This window comes from Phyllobates terribilis, unplaced genomic scaffold (genome assembly GCF_046119375.1).
Source record: "Phyllobates terribilis strain yellow unplaced genomic scaffold, ASM4611937v1 Scaffold_9__5_contigs__length_417890890, whole genome shotgun sequence".
Classification (NCBI taxonomy): domain Eukaryota; kingdom Metazoa; phylum Chordata; class Amphibia; order Anura; family Dendrobatidae; genus Phyllobates; species Phyllobates terribilis.
This window is the reverse complement of record NW_027362769.1, coordinates 387,025,438-387,052,793: the sequence shown is the minus strand read 5'-3', so window position 1 is coordinate 387,052,793 and position 27,356 is coordinate 387,025,438. Positions and strand designations below refer to the sequence as shown.

The following is a 27,356-nucleotide window of genomic DNA, read 5'->3' as shown; positions in this document are numbered from 1 at the left end:
GTCTCTTTTTCAGGCACGCAGTACCCGGTGGTTGCGGGCACAAAATCCTGCCGACTACGCCAAAGTTGACGCGCCCCTGGGCCTGCTGTGTCGCGCAGCGTCTCGCGCACGGGGGCTTACCCGGAACCGGATCAGATGAAGGTTGTAGTCTCCGAGTGGCGGGGACCCGGTCCGTGCCCAGGGAGTCAAACTCAGTGTGTGGCAGTCTTGATAGGTGTTATTTGAGTGTCGACTACGCCACCCGTTGATTTGCAGCTATGGAGCTGCCGCTGCAGGGCAGACCGCTGAGGCCGGTGTAGAATTGTGCAGCGTGATAGTATAACCCCCAACGGGAGGGGTATGGCCTCAGGGCAGCCAACGTGGAAGATGGGGGTAGCAGGAACCACTCAGAGACGGTGCGGTGTAATTCAGGGTCTTTACTGGTAACAACGATAGACCCTCCCGGAGTACTTGCTAGCGAACGGGGCCTGGTCAGTCCTTGAGCAGATGGGATCTCCCCTGGCCAGGCGGAGTTGTAGGCCTCCCAAACTGACTGTACTCTTCTGGCTACCTTGCTAGAAGCGGATATAAGTAGCCCACGTCCCTGAGTGTGCCGTGTGGTGCTCACCCGTATGGCCGGTGACTCAGGGCCTTCTAATGGCTTCCGCTCCACGATGGCGGTGCTGGTCCCACGCGTGTGACCTTGCCTTCGGGTTTCTGGGCCTGAGGACCTGAAATCCCCTGCCGGTCGGCTTCTGCTGCTGGGTAAGAGTTAGTCCCCACAGCCTCGGACGCCGGGTCCGGTAAGAAAGCTTCTCAGTCAGGGCGAGCTCTGCAGCTGCCAGCCCCTGACTCGTAGTAATATTGCTCCCACTGAGCTTCTGCTGTTTCTTCCTATGCTGCTTCTCTGTCTCTACTCTCCTTGACTGACTAACCCTGCCTCAGCCCAGGGTTTATACAGGGGAAGTTCTTCCCCTCCCAAGACTGGGCAGGAGGTGTGGCATGCACAGGATCCCTGACCAAAGGACCTCCCACCTGCTCTCAGACATAACATTACATTACTGTGGGAAACCAGACCCCTGGGGTGCCACATTAGTAGTAGTAAACTAGTAAAGTGCTCATCACCCGCGCAGCTTAAATGCATCATTGCCACTTTGATAGTTTCAAACTTGGAAAATGAACTTCTAAGGGCTGTTTCAGATGTCGATGTCCAATGGCAGTGCACGGGCTGGCCGCACATCTCCTGACCCTTCATATACTTCTATGAAGCGGTCACATTCGGGTCAGGAGATGTGCGGCCGCTCCATGCATTGCAATCTGACATCAGACCGATTATCACAGACATCTGAAACAGCCCTAAGAAATTAAAACATTTATGAAACTACAAAAATTTTGTTTTGTCCAGCTTCTCCCAGGATGCAAAACCCCATACAATGGTCCCTCAAACAGAGGGGAGAGGGTCTCTGTACTCTCAGTTTGCAGAGTTTTTACCCCAAGTCTATAGAAATCAGGTGGAGCTGGAGCTCTAACAGTTCTGTAGAATCCAGTCAATCCTATGAAGACAACGCTGACTCCACATTCAATGTGAGCAGAGAGTGCAGAGTCGCTCAGCAGGAAATCAATGACCCCGTCTTTAGGATGACGGTAACCTGGAGCCACGAATCATTGAGAGAACCGGAGAAGAGAGAGGTGTACATCAGGGATGCAGGTCAATGCAGTGACTATCGTGTCGTTGTTTTATGTAATGCCAAAGAATAAAAGATTATATTCAGATTTCTATTAAAAGGAATCTGTCAAGCACGCTTTTGCTATGTAATCTGACAGCAGCACGATGTAGGGGGAGTGACCCTGATTCCAGTGATGTATCACTTAGTTTACCGGGTGCAGCAGTTGTGAGAGTTTCACAGTTTCGATCTAGCAGAGCTCTGAATGCTGAGCACTTTATAACCCCGCCCACTCCACTGATTGGCCGCTTTCTGTGTACAATGTCAGCAAGCTGCCAATTAGTGGTTGGGGCGGGGTTGGACCAGGAGGCACAAGACACCTAGTCCTGTAGCGATAATCTCCTGCTGATAAAACATTGATTTTATTGAAACTGCAAAACACAGCCTAGTAAGCGACACATCACATAATATATCAAAAACCTGGTGATAGATTTATATTAATGAATAAAGACAATCTATATTGGACGCCCTCAATAACAGATACAATCATACATTATTATATAGATGCTTTAAGACACACAACCAGGTCATGTATCCTACAGTATATTATCAGTTAAGTACTGTATTCACGGTTTTACAACTTGTATGGCAAAAGTATTCATGTAAGACCCTACTATGATAGGAGTAAGCAATAAGACCTGTTCATAGTGTTCTGTCTCAGACTGAAAGCTGCTTCCTTACAGGCACATTCCAGAAAACTAATGACTGGAATCATGTAGCACTGAAGCTGGCCATAAACATAAGAGGACTGTTGGTCGGAGACACTGACCATCTAATGTGTATAAGGAGCCCCAATAGTAGCTAGAGAGTAAAATCAGATTGGACTGTTGGATATTAACATGCCCAATCGTTTTGTTATCAGGGGAGATAAGCAGCAGCCTGAGATATCTGACATCAGCTTACTCCAGTCTTATTACAGAAAACACAACTGAGACAATCGTGCAAGCGATTAGGAGCGAAGGTCGGGAGGAATAACTGTAAGATGAACAAGTCTTCCTCCGACCACTACTTGAAGCGTATGAGCAGCTTAAAACACCCTCATCCTCAGTAAGAATAAGACGCTCACTTACACCAGGGATTATTCCTCCTGCTAGCTGATTTAAGTGTCTTATAATACCTTTATCCGCCCAAATTACTGCAGAGTAATTCTAAGGCAGCACCGTTAGTAAAAAAAAAAAAAAAAATCTCCAAATCCTTCTTTTGAGCTTTCTCTATATTTATAGGTCTTCCTGGGCACCCAACAGTCAGTGAAATATTCACACCGACTATGATGGAAAAGAAAAACGCAAAGCTGCATTGTGACATTAGTGGACAACTCTCGGAAAAACCCACAGTGTCCTGGTTTGTTAAGGAGAAAGGCAGCGATGGTTATAGTCCTGTAGAAGGGCAGAAGAAACACTACAAGATCGAGCTACAAAAGAACGTGGCCTCGTTACTAATCCAGCCATTGCTCAGAAGTCATCATGGGGTGTGTTTTATGTGCAGAGTAATACACCCCAGTCTGGAAGCCCCTATAGAGAGAAGCGCAGGACCCCTCCTCATATCACGTGAGTGCTGTACATTTATTAGAAGCGTAGCACACAAACAATGTCAGGCCACTTCACACCTAGATTACTTGTGGATTGTCGTAGTCAATTCTTGAAAATCAGTTCAAAAGCTCTTGATTATCAAAAACCCATGTACAAACAAATTGGATTTCCCTGTTGTGTTTGAGCTCACCGTTAAACGACCACTAAATATAGTAAATTCACAATTTAAAAAAAAAAAAAAATCAATAATTCCTTCCTAAAGGGGTTGTTCTCTACCTAGATAACCCCATCTTTAAATAAAGCAGTCCCTCTTGTAAAATAAAAATAACATATACTCCCCTCCAGCACTGGAATCATCCCAGCGCTGTCGGGGCTGGGTCTCCCGGGGGTCTCATGGAATCACATGACCCCTGCAGCCCATCAGTGGCCGCCAGTTGGGTGCTATGCACTCAATTCCTTTGGACAAGCGGGAGCAGTGATAGCACAGCAGCCCAAGAGAGGACGCTGATTGGCTTCAGGGCTCACATAGCGTAACTGGTGTCACGGGAGCCCTGGCACCAACATCACTGGAATAGCGCAGGTGAGTATATTATGTTTTTATTTTATAAGGGGGGGGGGAGTACTTTCTTTGAAAAGGGGTTTTCCAGGTAGTGGGCAACCCCTTTAATCTTCTATTTTTCCTTAACCCTATCTTGGTGCATATTACAAATAAATCTTATAACTATATGATATATATATATATATATATATATATATATATAACGATTCTGAGAGTCCAAGGAGCTCAGCTATGCCCCCTCCTCCTCATTGGCTGCAGCAGGAGCCTCCCCCTTCAGTACAGTCTACAGTAGGACAAAAAGAAGCTGTCACCCACACATTAGTAACGGGATGGGGGTATGGACAAACACCAACTGAAGATGGAACTGTTAAGCAGGGCACTAAGCCATGTCCTCTCCAGGATTTCTATAAAACTGATTGAGGAAACAGTGGGGTCATCAATATTCCTTGTTTAATTTGAAGGGGTTGTGTAATCCTTAGGATAGGTCTTCAGATCGGTGGGGGTCCAACACATCGGTACCAGACAGGAAAATCCTGCTGATAGTTTCCCATTAAGTGTTTAAAAGTCTTAAGTATACCAATAAACTGCGAGTTGGCTTCTGTGATTAACAATCTTCACTTTCTTCTTTCCCCGATCTATTCTGTAATCTCAGTGATTCCCGAGATGGAGAAGCCGGTGACATTCACACTCAGTGAAGCAGACAGTGTGACATGCTGCGTAAGGTTAAAAAGGTTTTATCCATCTGATATTAACATTACTTGGGCATACGGAAAAAATAAATCAGTATCTTCAACCATAAAACCTATACAGAACGGAGAAGAGACATTTGATGCTACGGATCAATGTGCAGTTCCCTGGGATGATTTTAAGTCTGGAGTGCGAGTAACTTGGAAGCACGAATCACTGAGATCTCCTCAGCATCAGGATCTCCATGTAAAAGGTAGAGCCCTGTGCACCACCGGTAATCACACGGCAGAGCACATAAATGGCTGATTTACACACTACAGTTTTCTTCTACCACCAATCTGGCTGCACATCAGCAATGCTAGCGAGGGGACAAGAAAACATTCACACAGCTTATCTGTGAACTGCTCCAACTTCTTTACTCTCCTACTAATATCGCACTATGTGACTCTTCAGAGTTACTGGTAATCCTGAGTCGTCTGGAAATTTGTTATTTCTGATCGTACAGGAACACGGTTGACACATAATACATCTCCCAGGCACTGGAGGAAACAAAAGAGTATACAGACATTACAGCCGGGGATCGCAGCTGCTGCATTCTGCGAGGTAAAACTTGTTTAAAAACAGGCAGTGAAATGTTTTACCTCACAGAAAGACTAAGCTGTAATGCAGTGCTGTCCTGTCTGTATACTCTCTTTTGCTTCTTCCCCTGACCAGGAGCTGTCATATGTTCATTTTTTTTAACACATCAAATTGATATTGATATATTGATGACCTTGTGACGGTGGTGGGTGTAGACCCACTGCGGCACTGGTGAAGAGGCATGACTAAGTGGCTACCTGGTCTTCACTAGAGCGTCCGATGGAGAGGATAGGCTTTAGAAGTTAGGCTAGCCACGAGGTGCCATGCCAGGGCAGTCCCCAAACCTGCAGCAGCTGACCAATGGGTCAAGGCAGTGATACGAGATAAAGAGGACACAGGCAGAAACCTAATCAGACAGTCCAAGGATGGGGCAGGCAGCACAGGATCATAGTGCGAAGCAGGGGTCAGAAGTGGAGAGATCAGACGAAACAAGAAAATTTGACGGGTCAGTAACAGGATATACAACATTATAATACACCAAAGAAGATACTTGGAGACAAACTGCACCTGCACTAGGAACCTAAGTTCAGCATAGTGTGGAGGGTGGAGCTTAACCCCTTAAAAGCCCAGGGGGTACTAATACGTATCTGCGCCCTGGACTTTAAGAGCCAAGTACGTATTAGTATGCCCTGTTGATTTCACACACACACAGAGTGTGCGGGCGCGATCGCCGCCAGGTGTCAGCTGATTGTCAAAGCTGACATTCAGTGCTATATCCTGGGAGCGGTCCCACACCGCTCCCGGCACATTAACCCCAGCAATGCTGCGATCGAAGTCGATCGAAGCATTGCGGGGGCAAGAGGAGGTGATCGCCGATACCTCTCCTGCCGGCGTCCAACTCTGCCTACCGTGGGTCACCATGTCAACAACCGGGTCACGCAGTGCATGACCAAAGTATCTTCTACATCTCCAGCGCTGACAGCCTGTATAGCACAGGTATGCAATACAGGCGATCAGAGCAAAAAAGTGAAAGTCCCATAGTGGGACAAAGTATAAAAGTAAGAAAAGTGTTCAAAAATGAAAAAAAAAAAAAAAAAAAATTGGAAAAATGTAAAAAAAAAAATAAAAAAAATAATCCACCAAAAATTAAAATATAATGTACCCATCAATAAATATTATTATGAAAAAAAACAACAATAAAAGTACACATATTTGGTATCGCCACGTCCAGAATGACCTGACATATAAAACTGTCTCACTAGTTAACCCCTTTAGTGAACACGGTAAAAAAAATAAATAAATAAGAAAGCAAAAAACAATGCTTTATCAGAATACCGCCAAACAAAAAATGGAATAACAAATCAATCATATCGATCAAAAAGACGAATATAAATAAAAATGGAACCGCTGAAAACTTCATCTTGTCCTGCAAAAAATAAGCCGCCATACAGCTCCATCAGCCGAAAATAAAAAAGTTATAGCTCTCAGAATAAAGCAATGCAAAAAAAAATTTTTTTCTATAAAATAGCTTTTATTGTGTAAAATCGCCAAAACATAGAAAAAAGATATAAATGCGGTACCACTGTAAACGTACTGACCTGAAGAATAAAGCTGCCTTATCAATTTTACCACACGCGGAACAGCATAAATTTTTTTTTTTTTTTTTTTTAAAAACAACAATTCCTGAATTGTTGGTTTTGTTTATTCTGCCTCCCAAAAATCAGAATAGAAAGCGATCAAAAAATGTCACGTGACTGAAAATGGCACCAACAAAAAGGTCAACTCATGCCGCAAAAAACAACCCGTTACATGACTGTCGGCCAAAATATTGAAAAATTATAGCTCTCAAAATATGGCGATGCAAAAACTAGATTTTGCAAAAAAAAAGCGTCTTTTAGTGTGTGACAGCTGTCAATCATAAAAACCTGATATGATTCTAGTATCGCTGTAATCAAACCGACCCGAAGAATAAAGTCATCTAATCACTTATACCACACGAGGAACGGCGTAAAAAATAAACTCTAGGGTTAGGGTTGTGCTAGGGTTAGGCCTGGGTTTGGGGTTAGGGTTGTGATGGGGTTGGGATTTTTTTCAAAAGTAAAAAAAAAAAGATGACGATATGGCGACTAGTGTTGAGCGCAAGTGCTCGCTACTTGAGTTTGCATCGGGTACTCGGGTATGCACTGAGTACTGCTTGTGCTCGAGTGACATGCTCGAGTCTCCACCCCATATGCTTTGCAGCCAAAAAAAACGCGGGGGGATTACCTGCCATTGCACGAGTGATCCCCTCATGTTTTTTTTGGGTGTCTAATAACCGTGAAAAATGCGGGGACACGAGCATGTAACTCAAGCACCCGCGATACATGGTGCATACCTGAGTACCCGATGCAAACTCAAGTAGCGAGCACTTGCGCTCAAGACTAATGACAACTTATTCAATATGATGACCTAATGTTATCAAATTTTGTCGTACCTCTGGGCTCAAAATGTTCACTATACCCCTTGATAAAATCCTTGAGGGGTGTAGTTTCCAAAATGGGGTCACTTGTTGGGGGTTTCCACTATTTGGGCACATCAAGGGCTCTCCAAACGTGACATGGCGTCCGCTCTCAATTCCAGCCAATTTTGCGTTCAAAAAGTCACACAGTGCTCCTTCCCTTCTAAACTCTGCCGTGCGCCCAAACACTGTATTTTCCCCCTATATGGGGTAGTGGCGTACTCTGGAGAAATTGCACAAAAGTTTTTGGAGTCCATTTTCTCCTCTTACCCTTGTGAAAATAAAAAAATTGGAGCTAAAACATCATTTTTGTGGAAAAAGTTTGATTTTTTTATTTTCACGGCTCCATGTTATAAACTTCTGTAAAGCACTTGGGGGTTCAGGGTGCTCACCACACATCTAGATAAGTTCCCTGAGGGGTCTAGTTTACAAAATGGTGTCACTTGTGGGGGGTTTCCACTGTTTAGGCACATCAGGGGCTCTCCAAACGCAACATGACGTCCGCTAATTATTCAAGCAAATTTTACATTCAAAAAGGCAATTGGCGCTCCTTCCCTTCCGAACCCTGCCATGCGCCCAAACAGTGGTTTTTCCCCACATATGGGGTATCGGCGTGCTCAGGGGAAATTGCACAACAAATGTTGGCATCCATTTTTTCCTGTTACCCTTGTGAAAATAAAAAATTTGGGTCTAAAGTAACATTTTTGTGAAAAAAGTTAAATGTTAATTTTTTTCTTCCACATTCCAAAAATTCCTGTGAAGCACCTGAAGGGTTAATAAACTTCTTGAATGTGGTTTTGAGCACCTTGAGGGGTGCAGTTTTTAGAATGGTGTCACTTTGGGGTATTTTCTGTCATTTAGACCCCTCAAAGTCACTTCAAATGTGATGTGGTCCCTAAAAAAATGGTTTTGTAAATTTTGTTGGAAAAATTAGAAATTGCTGGTCAACTTTTAACCCTTATAGCTCCCTAGTAAAAAAAAAATTGTGTGACATATCGCTCTGATTTAAGGGCATAAAAATTCAAATTTTGAAAATTGCAAAATTTTTTAAATTTTTCCCAAATTTCCATTTTTTTCACAAATAAATGCAAGTGATATTGAAGAAATTTTACCACAATCATGAAGTACAATATGTCACGAAAAAACACTCAGAATCAGGGGGATCCGTTGAAGCGTTCAAGAGTAATTACCTCATAAAGTGACAGTGGTCAGAATTGTAAAAATTGGCCTGGTCATTAACGTGCAAACCACCTTGGGTTTTAACCCCTTAACAACATCTGACGTACTAATACGCGTCTGTGCCCTGGGACTTAAGAGCCAGACCCGTATTAGTATGTCATGGCGATCGCGCGCGCACACAGGCTGTGCGGGCGCGATCGCCGCCGGGTGTCAGCTGATTGTCATGACACCCGATACTGTGTGCAAGTAGCGGTCCTGCACCGCTCCCAGCACATTAACCCCCGCTATGCTGCGATTGAAGTCGATCGCAGCATTGCGGGGGCAAGGGGAGGTGATCGCAGATACTCACCTCCTCTTCCGGCTTCTAGCGCTGTCTGCAAAGGCTTCCCGGGTGTTGCCATGATGACCCGATGTCGTCATGACAACATCCGGGTCACCAGACAGCAGGAAGATTGTTTGGACATGCGCAGTGCATCTCCAAACAATCTTCTCCCTGTCCAGCGCTGACAGCCTGCATGGCACAGGGATGATGCTGCATTCCTGTGCCATGCAGGCGATCAGAGAAAAAAAAGTGAAAGTCCCATAGTGGGACAAAGTAATAAACTATATAAGCTTCCAGAAAGTGAAAAAAATTGTAAAAAAAAAAATTCCAAAAATATAAAAAAAAAAATAAAAAAAATAATCCACCAAAAATAAAAATATAATGTACCCATCAATAAATATTATCATAAAAAAAAAAAAAAGCAATAAAAGTACACATATTTGGTATCGCCGCGTCCGGAACAACCTGACCTATAAAACTGTCCCACTAGTTAACCCCTTCAGTGAACACAGTAAAAAAAAAAAAAAAAAAAAAAAAGCAAAAAACAATGCTTTATCACCATACTGCCAAACAAAAAATGGAATAACACGCGATCAAAAAGACAAATATAAATAAAAATGGTACCGCTGAAAACGTCATCTCGTCCCGCAAAAAACAAGCCAACATACAGCTCCATCAGCCGAAAAATAAAAAAGTTATAGCTCTCAGAATAAAGCTATGCTAAAAAATATTTTTTTCTATAAAATTGCTTTTATTATGTAAAAGTGCAAAACATAGAAAAACCATATAAATGTGGTACCGCTGTAAACGTACTGACCCGAAGAATAAAGCTGCCTTATCAATTTTACCACACGCGGAACAGAATAAAAAAAAACAATTCCTGAATTGTTGGTTTTTGTTTATTCTGCCTCCCAAAAATCAGAATAGAAAGCGATCAAAAAATGTCACGTGCCTGAAAATGGCACCAATGACAACGTCAAGTCATCCCGCAAAAAACGAGCCGTCACATGACTGTCTGCCAAAATCTGGAAAAATTATAGCTCTCAAAATATGGCGATGCAAAAACTAGATTTTACAAAAAATGCGTCTTTTAGTGTGTGACAGCTGTCAGTCATAAAAACCCCATATGATTCTGGTATTGCTGTAATCACACCGACCCGAAGAATAAAGTCGTCTAATCACTTATACCGCACAAGGAATGGCGTCAAAAATAAACTCTTGGGTTAGGATTGGGCTAGGGTTAGGGCTGGGTTTGGGGTTAGGGTTGTGCTAGGGTTAGGGTTGTGCTAGGGCTAGGGTTGTGCTAGGGTTAGGGTTGTGCTACGGTTAGGGTTGTGCTAGGGTTAGGGCTGGGATTGGGGTTAGGGCTGGGGTTAGGGTTGTGATGGGGTTGGGATTTTTTTCAAAAGTAAGAAAAAAAGATGACGATATGGCGACTAGTGTTGAGCGCAAGTGCTCGCTACTTGAGTTTGCATCGGGTGCTCTGGTATGCATTGAGTATCGTGGGTATTTGAGTGACATGCTCGAGTCTCTGCCCCATATGCTTCGCGGCCAAAAAAACTTTACGGGGATTGCCTGCCATGCACGAGCGATCCCCGCATGTTTTTTTTTGGGTCTCTAATAACCGTGAACCATGCGGAGCAGGGACTCGAGCATGTCATTCGAGCACATGCTGTACATGGTGCATACCTGAGTACCCGATGCAAACTCAAGTAGCGAGCACTTGCGCTCAAGACTAATGACAACTTATTCAATATGATGACCTAATGTAAACAAATTCTGTGTCGTACATCTGGGTTCAAAATGTTCACTATACACCTTAATAAAATCCTTGAGGGGTATAGTTTCCAAAATGGGGTCACTTGTGGGGGAGCTCCACTGTTTAGGCACATCACGGGCTCTCCAAACGCGACATGGTGTCCGCTAACAAATTGAATGGAAAATCGTCTCAAATTGTTAGCGGACGCCATGTTGCGTTTGGAGAGCCCCTGCGTGCCCAAACATTGGAACGCCCCCACAAGTGACCCCATTTTGGAAACTAGACCCCCCAAGGCACCTATCTAGATGCATAGTGAGCACTTGGAACCCCCAGGTGCTTCACAAATTGATTCATAAAAATGAAAAAGTGTTTTTTTTTCACTTTTTCATTTTTATGAATCAATTTGTGAAGTACCTGGGGGTTCCAAGTGCTCAATATGCATCTAGATAGGTGCCTTGGGGGGTCTAGTTTCCAAAATGGGGTCACTTGTGGGGGAGCTCCAATGTTTGGGCACACAGGGGCTCTCCAAACGCAACATGGTGTCCGCTAACAATTTGAGCCGACAATTTGTTAGCGGACACCATGTTGCATTTGAAGAGTCCCTGGGTGCCCAAACATTGGAGCTCCCCCACAAGTGACACCATTTTGGAAACTAGACCCCCCAAGGCACCTATCTAGATGCATAGTGAGCACTTGGAACCCCAGGTGCTTCACAAATTGATTCATAAAAATGAAAAAAAATTTTTTTTTTCACTTTTTCATTTTTACGAATCAATTTGTGAAGCACCTGGGGGTTCCAAGTGCTCACTATGCATCTAGATAGGTGCCTTGGGGGGTCTAGTTTCCAAAATGGGGTCACTTGTGGGGGAGCTCCAAAGTTTGGGCACACAGGGGCTCTCCAAATGCAACATGGCGCCCGCTAATTATTCAAGCAAATTTTACAATCAAAAAGTCAAATGGCGCTCCTTCCCTTCCGAGCCCTGCCGTACGCCCAAACAGTGTTTTTTCCCCAAATATTGGGTATCTGCGTGCCCAGGGGAAATTGCACAACAAATTTTGGGGTCCATTTTTTCTTGTTACCCCTGTGAAAATAAAAAAAATTGGGTCTAAAGTAACATTTTTGTGAAAAAAGTTAGATGTTCATTTTTTTCTTCCACATTCAAAAAATTCCTGTGAAGCACCTGAAGGGTTAATAAAGTTCTTGAATGTGGTTTTGAGCACCTTGAGGGGTGCAGTTTTTAGAATGGTGTCACTTTTGGGTATTTTCTGTCATAAAGACCTCTCAAAGTGACTTCAAATGTGATGTGGTCCCTAAAAAAATGGTTTTGTAAATTTTGTTGGAAAAATGAGAAATCACTTGTCAACTTTTAACCCTTATAGCTCCCTAACAAAAAAAAAATTTGGTTCCAAAATTGTGCTGATGTAAAGTAGACATGTGGGAAATGTTATTTATTAACTCTTTTGTGTGACATACCTCTCTGATTTAAGAGCATAAAAATTCAAATTTTGTAAATTGCAAAATTTTCAAAATTTTCGCCAAATTTCCGTTTTTTTCACAAATAAACGCAAGTGATATCGAAGAAATTTTACCACTATCATGAAGTACAATATGTCACGAGAAACCAATCTCAGAATCAGGGGGATCCGTTGAAGCGTTCCAGAGTAATTACCTCATAAAGTGACAGTGGTCAGAATTGTAAAAATTGGCCTGGTCATTAACGTGCAAACCACCCTCGGGGCTTAAGGGGTTAAAGGGGTTAATATATCCCAGATAGGCGAGGGAAGTTAAACTCTGCAGGGATTTAGCCTCTGTGTGTCCTGCAGAGTCTGGCCTTGCCTCTCTATAGCCAGATTCTCAGCAAGAGGAGGATACAGCAATGCTAGGAATGCTGCAAGAGGGATTTTAGTGAGATGGCATGAGACTGAGAGGAGCAGAGCAGTGAGCACAGTGAGTAGAATTTCACCGAGAAAGCGTGAGAGCCACCAGCGTGATAGACCTATCCATAGGATAATTCATCAGTATAAAATAGATGGGGGTCCAACACTCGGCCCAACGTCTCACTGCTCAGCTGTTACCAGATTTGATCGTGGCTGTAACGGGTCTGGGAGGCGGAACCTCTGGGCTACTATACAAGGGAGCGGTCCTTGTAAGGGAGCGGGTGGCGACCAGGCAGGCAGTCACAGCAGGTGACCGGGACAGTCTCTGGGTGTACGGGCAGGAGGTCACGGCAAGTGATCAGGGCAGTCTCTGGAAGAACGGGCTGGAGGTCACGGCAAGTGACCGGGGCAGTCTCTGGAAGAACGGGCTGGAGGTCACGGCAAGTGACCGGGGCAGTCTCTAGGTAAAGGGTAGGTACGACCTGTGATGGCTGAACCTCCAGGTAGGCTAGCAAGGCAGATGGAGGATGTGTGCTCCCAGGTGAGCAAGCGAGAGTCTCTGGAATAGCAGGTGGTCACAGCACGTGACGGCGGAGCCTCCAGGTAGGCAAGCAGGCAGGTAGCGGAGAAGCGCTCCCAGGTGAGCGGGCAAGAGTCTCTGGAATAGCTGGTGGTCCCAGCACGTGACAGCGGAACCCCCGGGCAGGCAAGCAGGCAGGTAGCGGAAAAGCGCTCCCAGGTGAGTGGGCAAGAGTCTGGAATAGCTGGTGGTCACAGCACGTGACAGCGGAGCCTCCGGGCAGGCAAGCAGGCAGGTAGCGGAGAAGCGCTCCCAGGTGAGCGGGCAAGAGTCTGGAATAGCTGGTGGTCACAGCACGTGACAGCGGAGCCTCCGGGCAGGCAAGCAGGCAGGTAGCGGAGAAGCGCTCCCAGGTGAGCGGGCAAGCTGGTCCATAGACAGACTGACCGGAGTTGTAAGGCAGACCGTCGGACCTCAGGCAAGCAGGCAGGTAGCTGATGTGCGCTCCCAGGTGAGCGGGCAAGTTGGTCCTTAGACAGACTGACCGGAGTTGTAAGGCAGACCGTCGGACCTCAGGCAGGCAGGCAGGTAACAGGAAATCAGGCAGGATTAGGACAGCAAGCTGGCAGGAATCTGGCAGGTAACTGGCAGGTAACTGGCAACGGGACCTGAGGGCTGAAGCAGAGTAGAACGGTGCAACAACATTGCTCGGGCACCTCCATTTTGGAGGAGGTGCCTTATATATGGTAAAGTCCTCCGGCCATTGGCCGGGGACTCCTTAGGACGGCGCGCGCGGCCCCTTTAAGAGGGAGGGAGGGCGCGCGCGCGCGCCCTAAGCACAGTGGCCGGGAAGGAGCGCGCGCTGCCAGCAGAGCGGGAGAGGGACGCCGGGCACGGAGCAGAGCGGTGAGGGGAACAGCGTCCCTGCCTAGCAGAGGGCAGGGACGCCGGCACTACAGTGGCCCATTATATACATTGCATGGAGGGGAACACCACCACTGCATCACACTTTTTAGTGGCTACTCTATGGTACTTCAGAGCAAATCATATTTTAGAGTACCTGACAGCAGCCAATAAACAGTGTATAAGGCTATGTGCCCACGATGCAGAAATGCTCCGGATTTTTCCTGAGCGTTTCTGCATCTTCCTGGCAGAAAAAACGCATGCGGATTGTACATGCAGATTTTACATGCGTTTTTCCTGCCAGGGACAAGAGGAAGTGAAGCGTTTTGATCATGCGATTTCGCATGCGGGTTGTCAAGCGCTTTCCAAGCGATTTTAGCATCACTTGGAAAGAACTTTACAACTTGGTCACACTATATAAATCCATGCAACCGGCATGGATTTTATATAGTGTGACCAAGTTAGTTAAAAAAAAAGAATAACAATGGTAAAAAATAAAAAAAAAAACATACTCACCTTCCGATGGCCCCCGGTCTCCTTATCCGATGCGTCCGGTCTTCCCGGTGTCTCGCGGTTGTGTAAAAGGACCTTCCATGACGTCATTTAGTCATGTGACAGGTCAGCGGTCGCGTGACCCGTCATATGACTAAATGACGTCATGGCAGGTCGTTTTAGACCATCTCGAGCCGCCGGGAAGCCAGGATGCATCTGTTATGATCTGCAACATGTACTAAGGAAAGATAAGGGAAAACTGTCCCTACAGTAAAACTAAGCTGAATCCCTACGATGTAGCGGACTGCCTGTTCCTAGCGAACAGACCCGCCTTAGTCCTCGGCTAATCTGAACGAAGACCTGTAGCATAAGGGGAGGGGTCCCTAAAAGAACTAAGGACTGGGACAAAAATGGGACACCTCCTAAACAGAGAAGTTGTTGCAGAACACAAAAAGACAAACTGACAAAAAGGTACTAGAGGTCCCAGAAGGACCAAGCGAACTGACAGAGAAAGGCACCGAAGTACCAGGCTAGAGAAACAGTCAAACACTGAAGTCCAGCACAGCCAAAAGGGCGGAGCTGGAATATAAAGGCAGATGGTCAAGTGACCGCAAAACACAATATGGAAAAAACAAACAGGAGGGTTCTAACAGCATCACTATGGAGACCGGGGGCCATCGGAAGGTGAGTATAATGTATTTTTTTAATTTACTTTTTTTTTTCTTTCAACAGGTACTACGGTACCTGGGTCTGGAGGCGAGTCTCCTCTTCTCCAGACCCAGGTACCATCCGCACATTGAATTGCTTAATATGCGCATGTAGTCATGCAGATATTAAGCGATTCAATACAAGTCAATGGCGGCGAAAACGCCGCGATTACGCAAAATAATTGTTAGTGCTGCGGATTTTTCCGCAATGATAATCCGCAGCGGAAATTTCCGCAGCATGTGCATAGCACATGCGGATTATTGTTGGGGAGCATTGCAGACCTTCTACCAAGCGTTTTTTAAGCGTTTCTGCAGCGGAATTGCCGCTACGGAAACGATTAAAAAACGCATAGTGGGCACACAGCCGAAAGGTAGGTCTGATCCCCACCAATGTGATAATACTGACCTATGGAAAGTTTAAGTCATTAAAATCATTGCAGTGGAAAACCCCTTTAACTACTGAGGCTGGATCTACTGTTAAACATGGTGGCCCTGATTCAAGATTGTCGATTTTCTCACCTTGGTGATGGAGTGAAGGGGCATGTAGGAGTCAGAAGCTCCTGATTCATCAATGAATCAGGGGCGTCTGACAAATGACATGCACTTCTGACGCGCCCCCTGGGACATATTCCTTTTTGAGGGGAATACCCGGCACCGGATCAGATGGGGGGTTGTAGTCTCCGAGCGGCTGTGACCCGGTCCCGTGCCCAGGGCGTCAAGCTAAGTGTTATGTGGCAGTCCTACAGATGTTATTAAAGTTCTTTTGTGTCGACTACGCCACCCGTTGTGATGCGGTCACTGTGGCCGCCGCTGCTGCAGGGTCCGCTGAGGCTGATGGTGGGTGCGCAGCTTGGTGAGATAACCCCCAACGGGAGGGGTATAGCCTCAGAGGGGACAGGCGCAGAGGATGGGGGTTGTGGTGGTGCGGTGCAGCCGGCAATGAAGACAGACTCGGGTTGTGCAGTTAAGGGTGTTTACTTACTGCTGATGTTGTACTGGTCACTCCAGCTGCTAGTGACCACCCGAGCCGTGCTGCGTCCACCAGGTCCTGGATCCAGCCAACCCCCAAACAAGTCCAGAGCGTGGCCCTGAGCTCTCCCTCTGTCCTTTCTTCAGCCGTCCCCACCAGTGATTCACCTAGGTCCAGCTCCCTCGGGCCTTCTTTTGGGACACCCTTGGCCCTGGGTTCCCTGACCCTTCATGTGGTGTGCCTTCGGGGTGAATGTGGTGGGTGACCGTGACAGACACTGCCCACGGTCTCCGGTCTCTGGCTGGGGAATGTCTTTGCCCCCACCAGCTTGGGTTCCGGTACCCTCTTGCTGACTCCTCACCCGGTGTTCTAATTTGGGTTCTTGGGTCCCTTCAGTCTTCCCCCTCTGGGTCTTTCTCTGCTCCACTCTCTCTCTCTCTCCAGGGCTGCTGTTTCCTTCTCTCTCCTCTCCAACTGACTTGTTCTCAGCGTCTGACCCTGATCTAAGTTGGTGCCCTCCTTATATATCCCTCTATGTGTGAGCTCAGGTGACCAGCACCCAATGAGCTCCTATCACTACCCAGACTGCTCCCCCTATCTGCCCCTACACTACATGGGATGTACCACCCCCCTCCCACTCCAGCCAGGAACAGGCTCGGTTGTACCTGCACATTTCTAAGTGGGAGTACCGTCGGCCTGCTCCTCTGAAATGGGATGTATGTAGTGCATGCAGTCTATCTGAGCTCAGTTCCACACTCCATCCTTACCCGGGAGTGGAATATCACACCTCTGGGTTGAGGTGCAATACCCCTGTAGCAGCCGAATCCTCAGGGTGCTACATTCCCCCCTGGTAAATCACAGCACGTCCTCGGGCTGTAAGACATAAAACACCAAAACATACAAAATTTTTATATGAACATATAAAACATATAAACATTATATATATATAAAACTTTTTATATAAACATTCTCGTAGACTTCTCTTGTCTCTGGTTCCTCCTCCGGACACTGTGCAACGTGTGTCCGGGAAAAGTGCGACAGTCTCTTAGAAAAACTGGTTTTCTATAAAACCGGTAGGGGGCGCTTTAGGAAGCGCAACTATATACAGGGAGAAGTTGGAAGTTGGCCGCTCTCAGTCCTCGGCCAGGTAGAGGGAAGGGAATGGCTGCTCACAGTCCTCAGCCTGTAGGATAAAAGGGGTTAACGGGTAAACAGTTCACTGGTCCCAACGGGGACTATTTTAGCAGCAACAGTTTCAGTTTCTTTATACCCCCATGGGGTAACTATTTACAGCTCCTGCTCTGCCGCACTCAACGGCGTCTTCCTCCTGCTCTTTCTTGATATGATGTTTCTTCAGACCCGTCCGGGTCCTCTGGCTCCTCCTCTCCGTACCGCAACTCCTCCTCCGTCAAGCGGTGTACGTGGAGGGCGTAAGGTCCTTTGGCACACTTGTGCCGGGTGAAAGTGACCTCGTCTCCGACGTAGAGGTCACGGCCTTTGTGACCTTCCGGCAGGTGGGACTCGACGTCTCTGCGGGTCACAAAAACGTCACCGCGGTTGTTACGGTCCCGAATAAAGCCCCACCCATGCTGCGGGTTGAACTTTATCACTGTCCCGATGGTGCGGGGACAATGCGCTGCACGGGGGTTCCTCCTAGTCCGGCTCTTCTGCTCCGCGCTCTGGATTTGGGCCTGTTGTTCTCTGACCCGCCTCTCCTCCCGTTCTCTCTTAAACTCTGCCAGCTGTTGACGGCAACACTCTGTACGTTCAGCTGCGGCTGCCCGAGTTTCTCCGGTGAACCCCATCAAATCTTCTCCCGTGGGGTCCCACACGAATTGGGCTTCTGCTAGAGGAGGCGAGACCCGAGCCACGGGCTTCGGAGCCGGGATTAGGGGCTCACACAAGGGCCCTAGTCTTTGCTGCCGCTCCAGCTCAGGGTACCCTTCGGGCCAGATGAAGGGCCGCCCGTCCGGCCATGTGAGCTGGCCGAAGAGGTCCTCCCCCAGGTGTGGCACCCTAGGTATTGCGGGCGCGGTGGTGGTGGCGCCCGGGTTGCCCAGGCCTTGCGGCCAGGCCTGGGGCACCTGGAAGGTGAAGGGCACCGTTAGGACGGCGGCGCCCTGGGCTACCTGGCCTTGCGGCCAGGCCGGAGGCTCCGCGGAGGTAGGGGGCGCTGTTGGTGATGCGGCGCCCGGGGGTACTAGGCCTTGCGACCAGGCTGGTGGTAATTCCTGCTTTGTCACGCTCCGGGTCGGGGCGCGTGACGTCACAGGGGTCGCTGCGGCGGCTTCCGGTCGGGGCCTAGTCCATGGCGGTGACCTGGCGGCTACGGGCACAGCAGGGGGACTTTCGGGCTCTGCGACGGGGAGCTGGGGCAGGTAAGCGGTGTCACGGCTTGGGGTATAGGCGTCCCCTTTACCTGCCTCCATGCGTTCGGCTCCCTCCTCGGCGCCGTCTCCGGCCTTGGGTCCTCCTGCGCCATCCTCAGAGGCGGTCTGCTTCCTCTTCCAGGGTAGCGTGCTCCGTTGACTGGTCTCTGCTTGCTGGGTCATCTCCCGGCCCCACTCCGCCAATATCTCGCGCTGTACCCGGGCCATCCTCCTTGCGAGGCCCTCCAGGGCAGTTTGTGCACACTCCCGGTCTCGGGGGAGCTGCGCTAGGATCTCCGCTAGACCTAGCGGGGTTGTGGACTCTAGCAGGCTCCTGACCATCGGGTCGGTGCTGCTCTGCTCGGCTTCCGGCAGGCTCCTGGCCAGCGGGCCGGTGCTGCTCTGCCCTCCTTCCTCGGTCTCTAGCAGACTCCTGGCCAGCGGGCCGGTGCTGTTCTGCTTTCTTTCCATCTCCGGGTGAGCTTCTCCGCTACTCCTTGTTAGACCTCTTGCCTCCGGGTGCGCTCGCTCCAGACTCCTCCAAGCGACACCCATCTTTTCTCTTCTCTTTCGTCTCCTCCCACTTAGAGGGCGGTCCCGGGGCAACTCGGTGACTGTCAGCTCTAGGGGTAGTTCTTTCACGCTGACAGACACCTCCAGCATCACAGTCTCTGTTGGTGGGGGCGGTTTCCACTTTTGGCGCCATTTTCTGTCCCGGCCCACGATGGGATGTGGCCTCTTGCCCTCCTTTGGCACGCCCATAATGGCGTCTGCTGCTCTTCCAAGGCGGGAAATCTGCGGTTTTGGCGGGAAGCGTCGCCCAGTGGCGGGAAACTCTGCAGATGGCGGGAACAAGTTGGAAATGGCGGACAATCGGCGGGAAACGACTGGTGATGGAGTCCGATGGCGGGGACCCTCCGGAACCGGCGGGAGACTTCTTTCTGAGGTAAACTTGCACTTTTCTTCAGGCACGCAGTACCCGGGTGTTGCGGGCACGTAATCCTGCCGACTACGCCAAAGTTGACGCGCCCCCTGGGACATATTCCTTTTTGAGGGGAATACCCGGCACCGGATCAGATGGGGGGTTGTAGTCTCCGAGCGGCTGTGACCCGGTCCCGTGCCCAGGGCGTCAAGCTAAGTGTTATGTGGCAGTCCTACAGATGTTATTAAAGTTCTTTTGTGTCGACTACGCCACCCGTTGTGATGCGGTCACTGTGGCCGCCGCTGCTGCAGGGTCCGCTGAGGCTGATGGTGGGTGCGCAGCTTGGTGAGATAACCCCCAACGGGAGGGGTATAGCCTCAGAGGGGACAGGCGCAGAGGATGGGGGTTGTGGTGGTGCGGTGCAGCCGGCAATGAAGACAGACTCGGGTTGTGCAGTTAAGGGTGTTTACTTACTGCTGATGTTGTACTGGTCACTCCAGCTGCTAGTGACCACCCGAGCCGTGCTGCGTCCACCAGGTCCTGGATCCAGCCAACCCCCAAACAAGTCCAGAGCGTGGCCCTGAGCTCTCCCTCTGTCCTTTCTTCAGCCGTCCCCACCAGTGATTCACCTAGGTCCAGCTCCCTCGGGCCTTCTTTTGGGACACCCTTGGCCCTGGGTTCCCTGACCCTTCATGTGGTGTGCCTTCGGGGTGAATGTGGTGGGTGACCGTGACAGACACTGCCCACGGTCTCCGGTCTCTGGCTGGGGAATGTCTTTGCCCCCACCAGCTTGGGTTCCGGTACCCTCTTGCTGACTCCTCACCCGGTGTTCTAATTTGGGTTCTTGGGTCCCTTCAGTCTTCCCCCTCTGGGTCTTTCTCTGCTCCACTCTCTCTCTCTCTCCAGGGCTGCTGTTTCCTTCTCTCTCCTCTCCAACTGACTTGTTCTCAGCGTCTGACCCTGATCTAAGTTGGTGCCCTCCTTATATATCCCTCTATGTGTGAGCTCAGGTGACCAGCACCCAATGAGCTCCTATCACTACCCAGACTGCTCCCCCTATCTGCCCCTACACTACATGGGATGTACCACCCCCCTCCCACTCCAGCCAGGAACAGGCTCGGTTGTACCTGCACATTTCTAAGTGGGAGTACCGTCGGCCTGCTCCTCTGAAATGGGATGTATGTAGTGCATGCAGTCTATCTGAGCTCAGTTCCACACTCCATCCTTACCCGGGAGTGGAATATCACACCTCTGGGTTGAGGTGCAATACCCCTGTAGCAGCCGAATCCTCAGGGTGCTACACTTCCATGTGCGCCACACCACAAATTTTAATCTAGTACTTGACAGTAGTAAGATTTCTTGTATAAGGAACGCTACAGCTCATCATGAATTAGACAAGTTGTCATTAATGAATCAGGAGCTTCTGACTCCTACATGCCCCCTCACTCCTTCACCAAGGTGAGAAAATCGACCACCCCCTTATCCCACCCAAGATCTGCCCATTTTGTCAGAGCTGGGAGAAATTGGCGTGAAACTGCAAAGAGTTTCTAAATTTTGGAGCCAAATTTTTGAACTTTTCAAAGCTTTTATGCCACTTCTTGCTGTAAAAGCTTTCATGACTTGCAATCTTGTTATGTGACTTTTTTCCAGATTTGCCCTGGCGTCCAGTCTTTGAAGAAATAGACCAACCAGTATTCCTTGTGAACAATAAAGTCACATTGCAGTGCAAAATCTCCCAATATTTCCCAAATAGTCTTACTGTGACCTGGCACAAGAAGAAAATGAGAAAACAGATAGAGAACATGAAACCCACTGGCCAGAGACAGCCTGACAACACGTACAGCTGCACCGCCCGCCTGACTGTCACTCTATCCAAAAATGATAATGGAGCAGAGTTCATCTGCAGAGCGCAGCATCCCAGCCTGGAGCATGCCATAGAGAAGACAATAGGACCAATACAAGTCTGTGGTGAGTTATTCTCTAGGAATTTACAATTAGCAACCAGAAATAATACATAATTAATGACATTATTTTCAATGATAGAAATTAAGTTTTATGCTCACTAAAAATAGGTGTAAATGTCTGTATGGGCATTTGTATGTCCGGCCAAGGACATCTGCATAGAGTTATATGTCCTCCCTTTGTGTTAGTTTGATCTAATTTCCTCCTACACTCAAATAATATGCAAGATGGTAACTGGTTTTCAATTAAATTGGTCCATGTGTCTAAAATAGGGAAAAGTAGATTGTGGAGTTGGGGACTCATCTGAATGGTGACAATTTATATACAGCACTACAGAATATGTTGGCACTATGTTAGGATTAGGTAATAATAACTGAAGGACCCATATGAGTCTGTTTCAACTCTTGGAGACGAGGTCTGCTCTTTTCCCAGGCCATGTGGTCTGCACGTCTTCCAATTTGCTGATCACAGGGGTTATTCTACTGCCTAGCCCCCTCAGGTGAAGCATGAAGGATGCAGTGCAACAGCAAGTGAAGAAACAGCCATGCAATTCCATCCATTACAAGGGGATCCATTTGACCTGTTAGCTCTAAGCACTCCCGTCTACATCACAAATGACGTTATTTCTGAGGGAAAGGAGCTTGCAAGAGAATACTACCTTTTTTGCACAGGACTCCCTTACAAACAATGCCTTTAAGAAGTATTCATACCCCATGACCTTTTCCACATTTTTTCACGTTACACTCACTAACTTAAATGTATTTTATTGGGATTTTATGTGATCCTCAAATAAAGTAGTGAGTATTTGTGAAGTGTAAAGGAAATGATACAAGGTTTTCTAAGTATTTTAGAAATATAAATCTGAACATTGTGAGGTGCATTTGTCTTCACCCCTCGTCAATACTTTGCAGGACCACCTTTCACTGCAATTATTGCAGGGGTCTGTCGCTCCACCTTTGCACATCTAGAGGTGACATTTTGCCCCTTCTTCTTTGCACACTCGCTCAGTGAGATCGGATGGAGACGTCTGTGATCAGTAATTTTCAAGTTTTGTCAGAAATTCTCAATGGGATTTGGGTCTGGACTGAGACTGGGCCGTTCACACACATGACTATGCCTTGATCTAAACCCTCCATTCTAGCTCTAGCAGGATGTTCAGGCTGTGTGCCCACTATGCGTTTTTCAAGCGTTTTTGCCGCGTAACTTCCGCAGCAAAAACGCTTAAAATACGCTTGGTAATACGTGCCCCATGGTCCCCAATGACAATCCGCATGTGCTGTGCACATGCGGAAATTTCCGCTGCGAATTATCATTGCGGAAAAATACGCAGCGTGTCCATTAATTTTGCGGACACGCAGCGTAATCACGGCCATTGACTTGCATTGAAAACGCTCAATATCCGAGTTAGCACATTTGCACACACGGATAATATGCGTTTCTATGTGCCATCCGCACTGGAGGAGACTCTCCAGACTCGGGTACCATACAACCTGTTAAAAAAAGAATTTAAAATAAAGATTATACTTACCTTCTGATGGCCCCCGGCGTTTTCTCTGCTGCATCCCTTCTGTGTTATGGGTCGCGGTAGTGTGAGGACCTGCCATGACGTCATTTAGTCATGTGACAGGTCATGACTCAATGACATCACCGCAGGTCCTTCACACCACCGCGAGCCGCCCAAGAGACCAGACACACCGGAGAAATCCATCTTACCATCAACTCTGACCAGTTTCCCTGCCCCTGCTGAAAAAAAAGCCTCCCCACAGCATGATGCTGCCACCACCATGTGTGATGGTGAGGATGGTGTTTTCAGGGTGATGTGCAGTGTTAGTTTTCCGCCACACATAGCAATTTGGATTTAGCCCAAAAAGCTCTACTTTGGTCTCATTTGACCAGAGCACCTTCTTCCACATGCTACCTTTGTCCAATCTTGGCTACTTCACTAATTAGTCTTCTCCTTGCTTGGGATGTCACTTTAGGTGGACGGCCATGTCTTGGTAGGTTTGCAGTTGTGTCATACTCTTTCCATTTTTGGATGATGGATTGAACAGTGCTGCATAAGAGGTTCAGAGTTTGGACAATTTTGTATAACTTAACCTTGCTTTATTCCTCATCACAACTTTATCCCTGACCTGTCCGGTGTGTTCCTTGGTTTTCGTGAAGCTGTTTGATCCCTAATGTTCTCACACAGACCTCTGAGACCTTCACAGAACAGCTGTAGTTATACAGGAAATATATTACACATCGGTGGACTACATGTACTAATTATGTGACTTCTGGGTCACTCAGGATTTTATGTAGGGGTATAGATTTATATTTTTAAAATAATTAGAAAACCTTGTATAATTTTCTTTACACTTCACAAATACTTGCCATTTTGTGTTGGTATTGCCTAAAATCCCAATAAAGTGCACTTTAAGTTTGTGGGTATAATGTGGGAAAAGATGTGGAAAAGTTCATGGGGTATGAAAACTTACCGTTACGAACATCTGCACCTCCTCGGGTGGACATTACGCTCTCTTTCTATTTTCTTGGGTATGCCAGATACTGGATCTCAAGCTAGAGCTGTCAAGGAAACGGGAAAGCTGTTTTTCTATTGGAGGAGACTGATTGACAGGTCTGATCACTGCTCCTCCACCAGCAGCCATTGTATGGGCTAGAGAGCTGTTCAGTCTGTGAGGAAAGCTGCACTAACAAGAGCAGGACGAGTACCTGTCATACATAAATAATAGTACCACAAAATCATGTCCCCAACACATCGTTAACCCCTTACTGACATTGTCAATAATAGTACATCCCTGTGACCTGGGCCTTATGGACTAAGTACGTACTATTACTGCACAATGTGATCGCGCCCGCACAGAAGCTATGCGGGGCGATCACCGCTGGGTGTCAGCTGATTCTCACAGCTGACACCCGGTGCTATGTGAAAAAAAAAATGTAAAAATATAAAAAAAAAATGAAAAAAATAATCCCCCAAAAAATAAAAATATACTGTACCCCTGAATAAATATTCTGGAAAAAAAAAACAACAATAAACATACACATATTTGGTATCGCCGCATCTGGAACGACCTGACCTATAAAACTGTCTCACTAGTTAACCCCTTTAGTGAACACGGTAAAAAATAAAACTAAAAAAAAAAGCAAAAAATTGTGCTTCATCATCATACAGCCAAACAAAAGAAGGAATAAAACGAGATCAAAAGACGAATGTAAATTAAAATAGTACCGCTGGAAACGTCATCTTGTTCTGCAAAAAACATGCCGCCATACAGCTCCATCAGACGAAACATAAAGCTATAGCTCTCAGAATAAAGCAAAACAAAAATATTATTTTTCCTATAGAATAGTTTTTATTGTCTAAAAGCAGTGCCAAAACATAAAAAAAACAATATAAATGTGGTACCGCTGTAAACGTACTGACCCAAAGAATAAAGCTGCCTTATCAATTTTACCACACGCGGAACGGCATAAAAAAAAAAAAAAACAATTCCGGAATTGTTGGTTTTTGTTTATTCTACCTCCCAAAAATCGGAATGGAAAGTAATCAAAAAATGTCACATGCCCGAAAATGCTACCAATAAAAACGTCAAATTGTCCCGCAAAAAAACAAGCCAAATATGGAAAAATTATAGCTCTCAAAATATGGCGATGCAAAAACTAGCCTTTGCAAAAAAAAAAAAAAGTAATTAGTGTGTGGCAGCTGTCAATCATAAAAACCCGATATGAATCTGGTATCGGTGTAATCGCACCGACCCGAAGAATAAAGTTGTCTCATCACTTATACCGCAAGAGAAAAGGCATAAAAAATAAACTCTAGGGTTAAGGTTGTGCTAGGGTAAGGGTTGTGCTAGGGTTAGGGATGTGCTAGGGTTAGGGATGTGCTAGGGTTAGGGTTGTGCTAGGGTTGTACTAGGGTTAGGTTTGTGCTAGGGTTAAGGTTGGGCTAGGGTTAAGGTTGGGCTAGGGTTAGGGTTGAACTAGGATTAGGGTTGGGCTAGGATTAGCGTTGTTAGGGTTAGGGTTGTGCTAGGGTTGGGGTAGAGTTGTGCTAGGGTTAAGGTTGTGCTAGGGTTAGGGCTGGGCTACGGTTGAACTAGGGTTAGGGTTGAACTAGGGTTAGGGTTAGGCTAGGATTAGGGTTGTGTTAGGGTTAGGGTTGTACTAGGGCTAGGATTGTGCTAGGGTTAGGATTGTGCTCGGGCTAGGGTTGTGCTAGGGCTAGGGTTGTGCTAGGGTTAGGGTAAGGGATGTGCTAGGGTTATTGTTGGGCTAGGGTTAGGATTGAACTAGGGTTAGGGTTGGGCTAGGGTTAGGGTTGGACTAAGGTTGGACTAGGATTAGGGTTGTGTTGGGGTTGGGATTTTTTCAAAAGTAAAGAAAAAAAATAATGACGATATGGAAGCTAGTTTTGAGCGCAAGTGCTCGCTACTTGAGTTTGCATCAGGTGCTCGAGTATGCACCGAGTATTGCGGATGCTTGAGTGACATGCTCGAGTCTTCTTCGCGCCATATGTTTTGAAGCTGTTATACAGCCAAAAAAATCTTGCGGGGATTGCCTGCCATGCACGAGCGATCCACGCATGTTTTTTTTGGGGTGTCTAACAACCATGAAACATGTGGGACGGGGACTTGAGCATCCGCGATACATGGTGCATACCTGAGTACCGGATACAAACTCAAGTAGAGAGCACTTGCGCTCAAGACTAATGACAACTTATTCAATATGATGACCTAATGTTATCAAATTCTGTGTCGTACCTCTGGGCTCAAAATGTTTACTGTACCCCTTGATAAAATCCTTGAGGGGTGTAGTTTGCAAAATGGGGTCACTTGTGGGAGGTTTCCACTGTTTAGGCACATCAGGGGCTCCCCAAATGCAACATGGCGTCCGCTCTTGATTCCAGCCAATTTTGCATTCAAAAAGTCACACAGTTCTCCTTCCCTTCTAAACCCTGCCGTGCGCTAAAACAGTGTATTTTCCCCACATATGGGGTATCGACGTACTGAGGAGAAATTGCACAACAGTTTTTGGGATCCATTTTCTCCTCTTACCCTTGTGAAAATAAAAAAAATTGGAGCTAAAAGTGAATTTTTGTGGAAAAAGTTAGATTTTTTTATTTTTACCGCACAACGTTATAAACTTCTGTGAAGTACTTGGGGGTTCAGTACTCACCACACATATAGATAAGTTCCCTGAAGGGTCTAGTTTCCAAAATGGTGGCACTTGTGGTGGGTTTCCAATGATAAGGCACATCACGGGTTCCCCAAACTCGACATGGCATCCCCTGATTATTCAAGCAAATTTTACAATCAAAAGGTCAAATGGCGCTCCTTCCCTTCTGAACCCTGCTGTGCGCCAAAACAGTGGTTTTCTCCCACATAAGGGGTATTGGCTTACTCAGGAGAAATTGCACAACATATTGCATGGTGCAATTTCTCCTGTTACCCTTATGAAAATGCAAAATAGGGGGCTGAAAAACATTTTTTGTGGGAAAAATGTGAACATTTTATTTTTATGGCTCAATGTTACAAACATCTGTGAAACTTCTGTGAAGCACCTGGGGGTTCATGGTGTTCACTACACGTTTAAATAAGTTCCCTGAGGGGTCTAGTTTCCAAAATGGTGTCACTTGTGGGGGGTTTCCACTGTTTAGGCACATCAGGGGCTCTCCAAACGCGACATGGCGTCCGCTAATTATTCAAGCAAATTTTACATTCCAAAAAGTCAAATATTGCTCCTTCCCTTCTGAGCCCTGCTGTGGACCTAAACAGTCTTTTTCCCCACATATAGGGTATCTGCATGCTCAGAAGAAA

At 46.9% G+C, this 27,356-nt stretch overlaps 1 protein-coding gene across 1 annotated transcript in view; it reads left to right on the top strand.

The window, feature by feature from the left end:
- Nucleotides 1-27,356, top strand: part of LOC141162484 (uncharacterized) — an 86,599-nt gene that overhangs the window by 55,268 nt on the left and 3,975 nt on the right. The window contains exons 12-14 of the mRNA XM_073648651.1: nt 2,927-3,250; nt 4,444-4,731; nt 21,226-21,543. Coding sequence (XP_073504752.1) covers nt 2,927-3,250; nt 4,444-4,731; nt 21,226-21,543 — 930 coding nt within the window. The remainder of the gene's footprint in view (nt 1-2,926; nt 3,251-4,443; nt 4,732-21,225; nt 21,544-27,356) is intronic.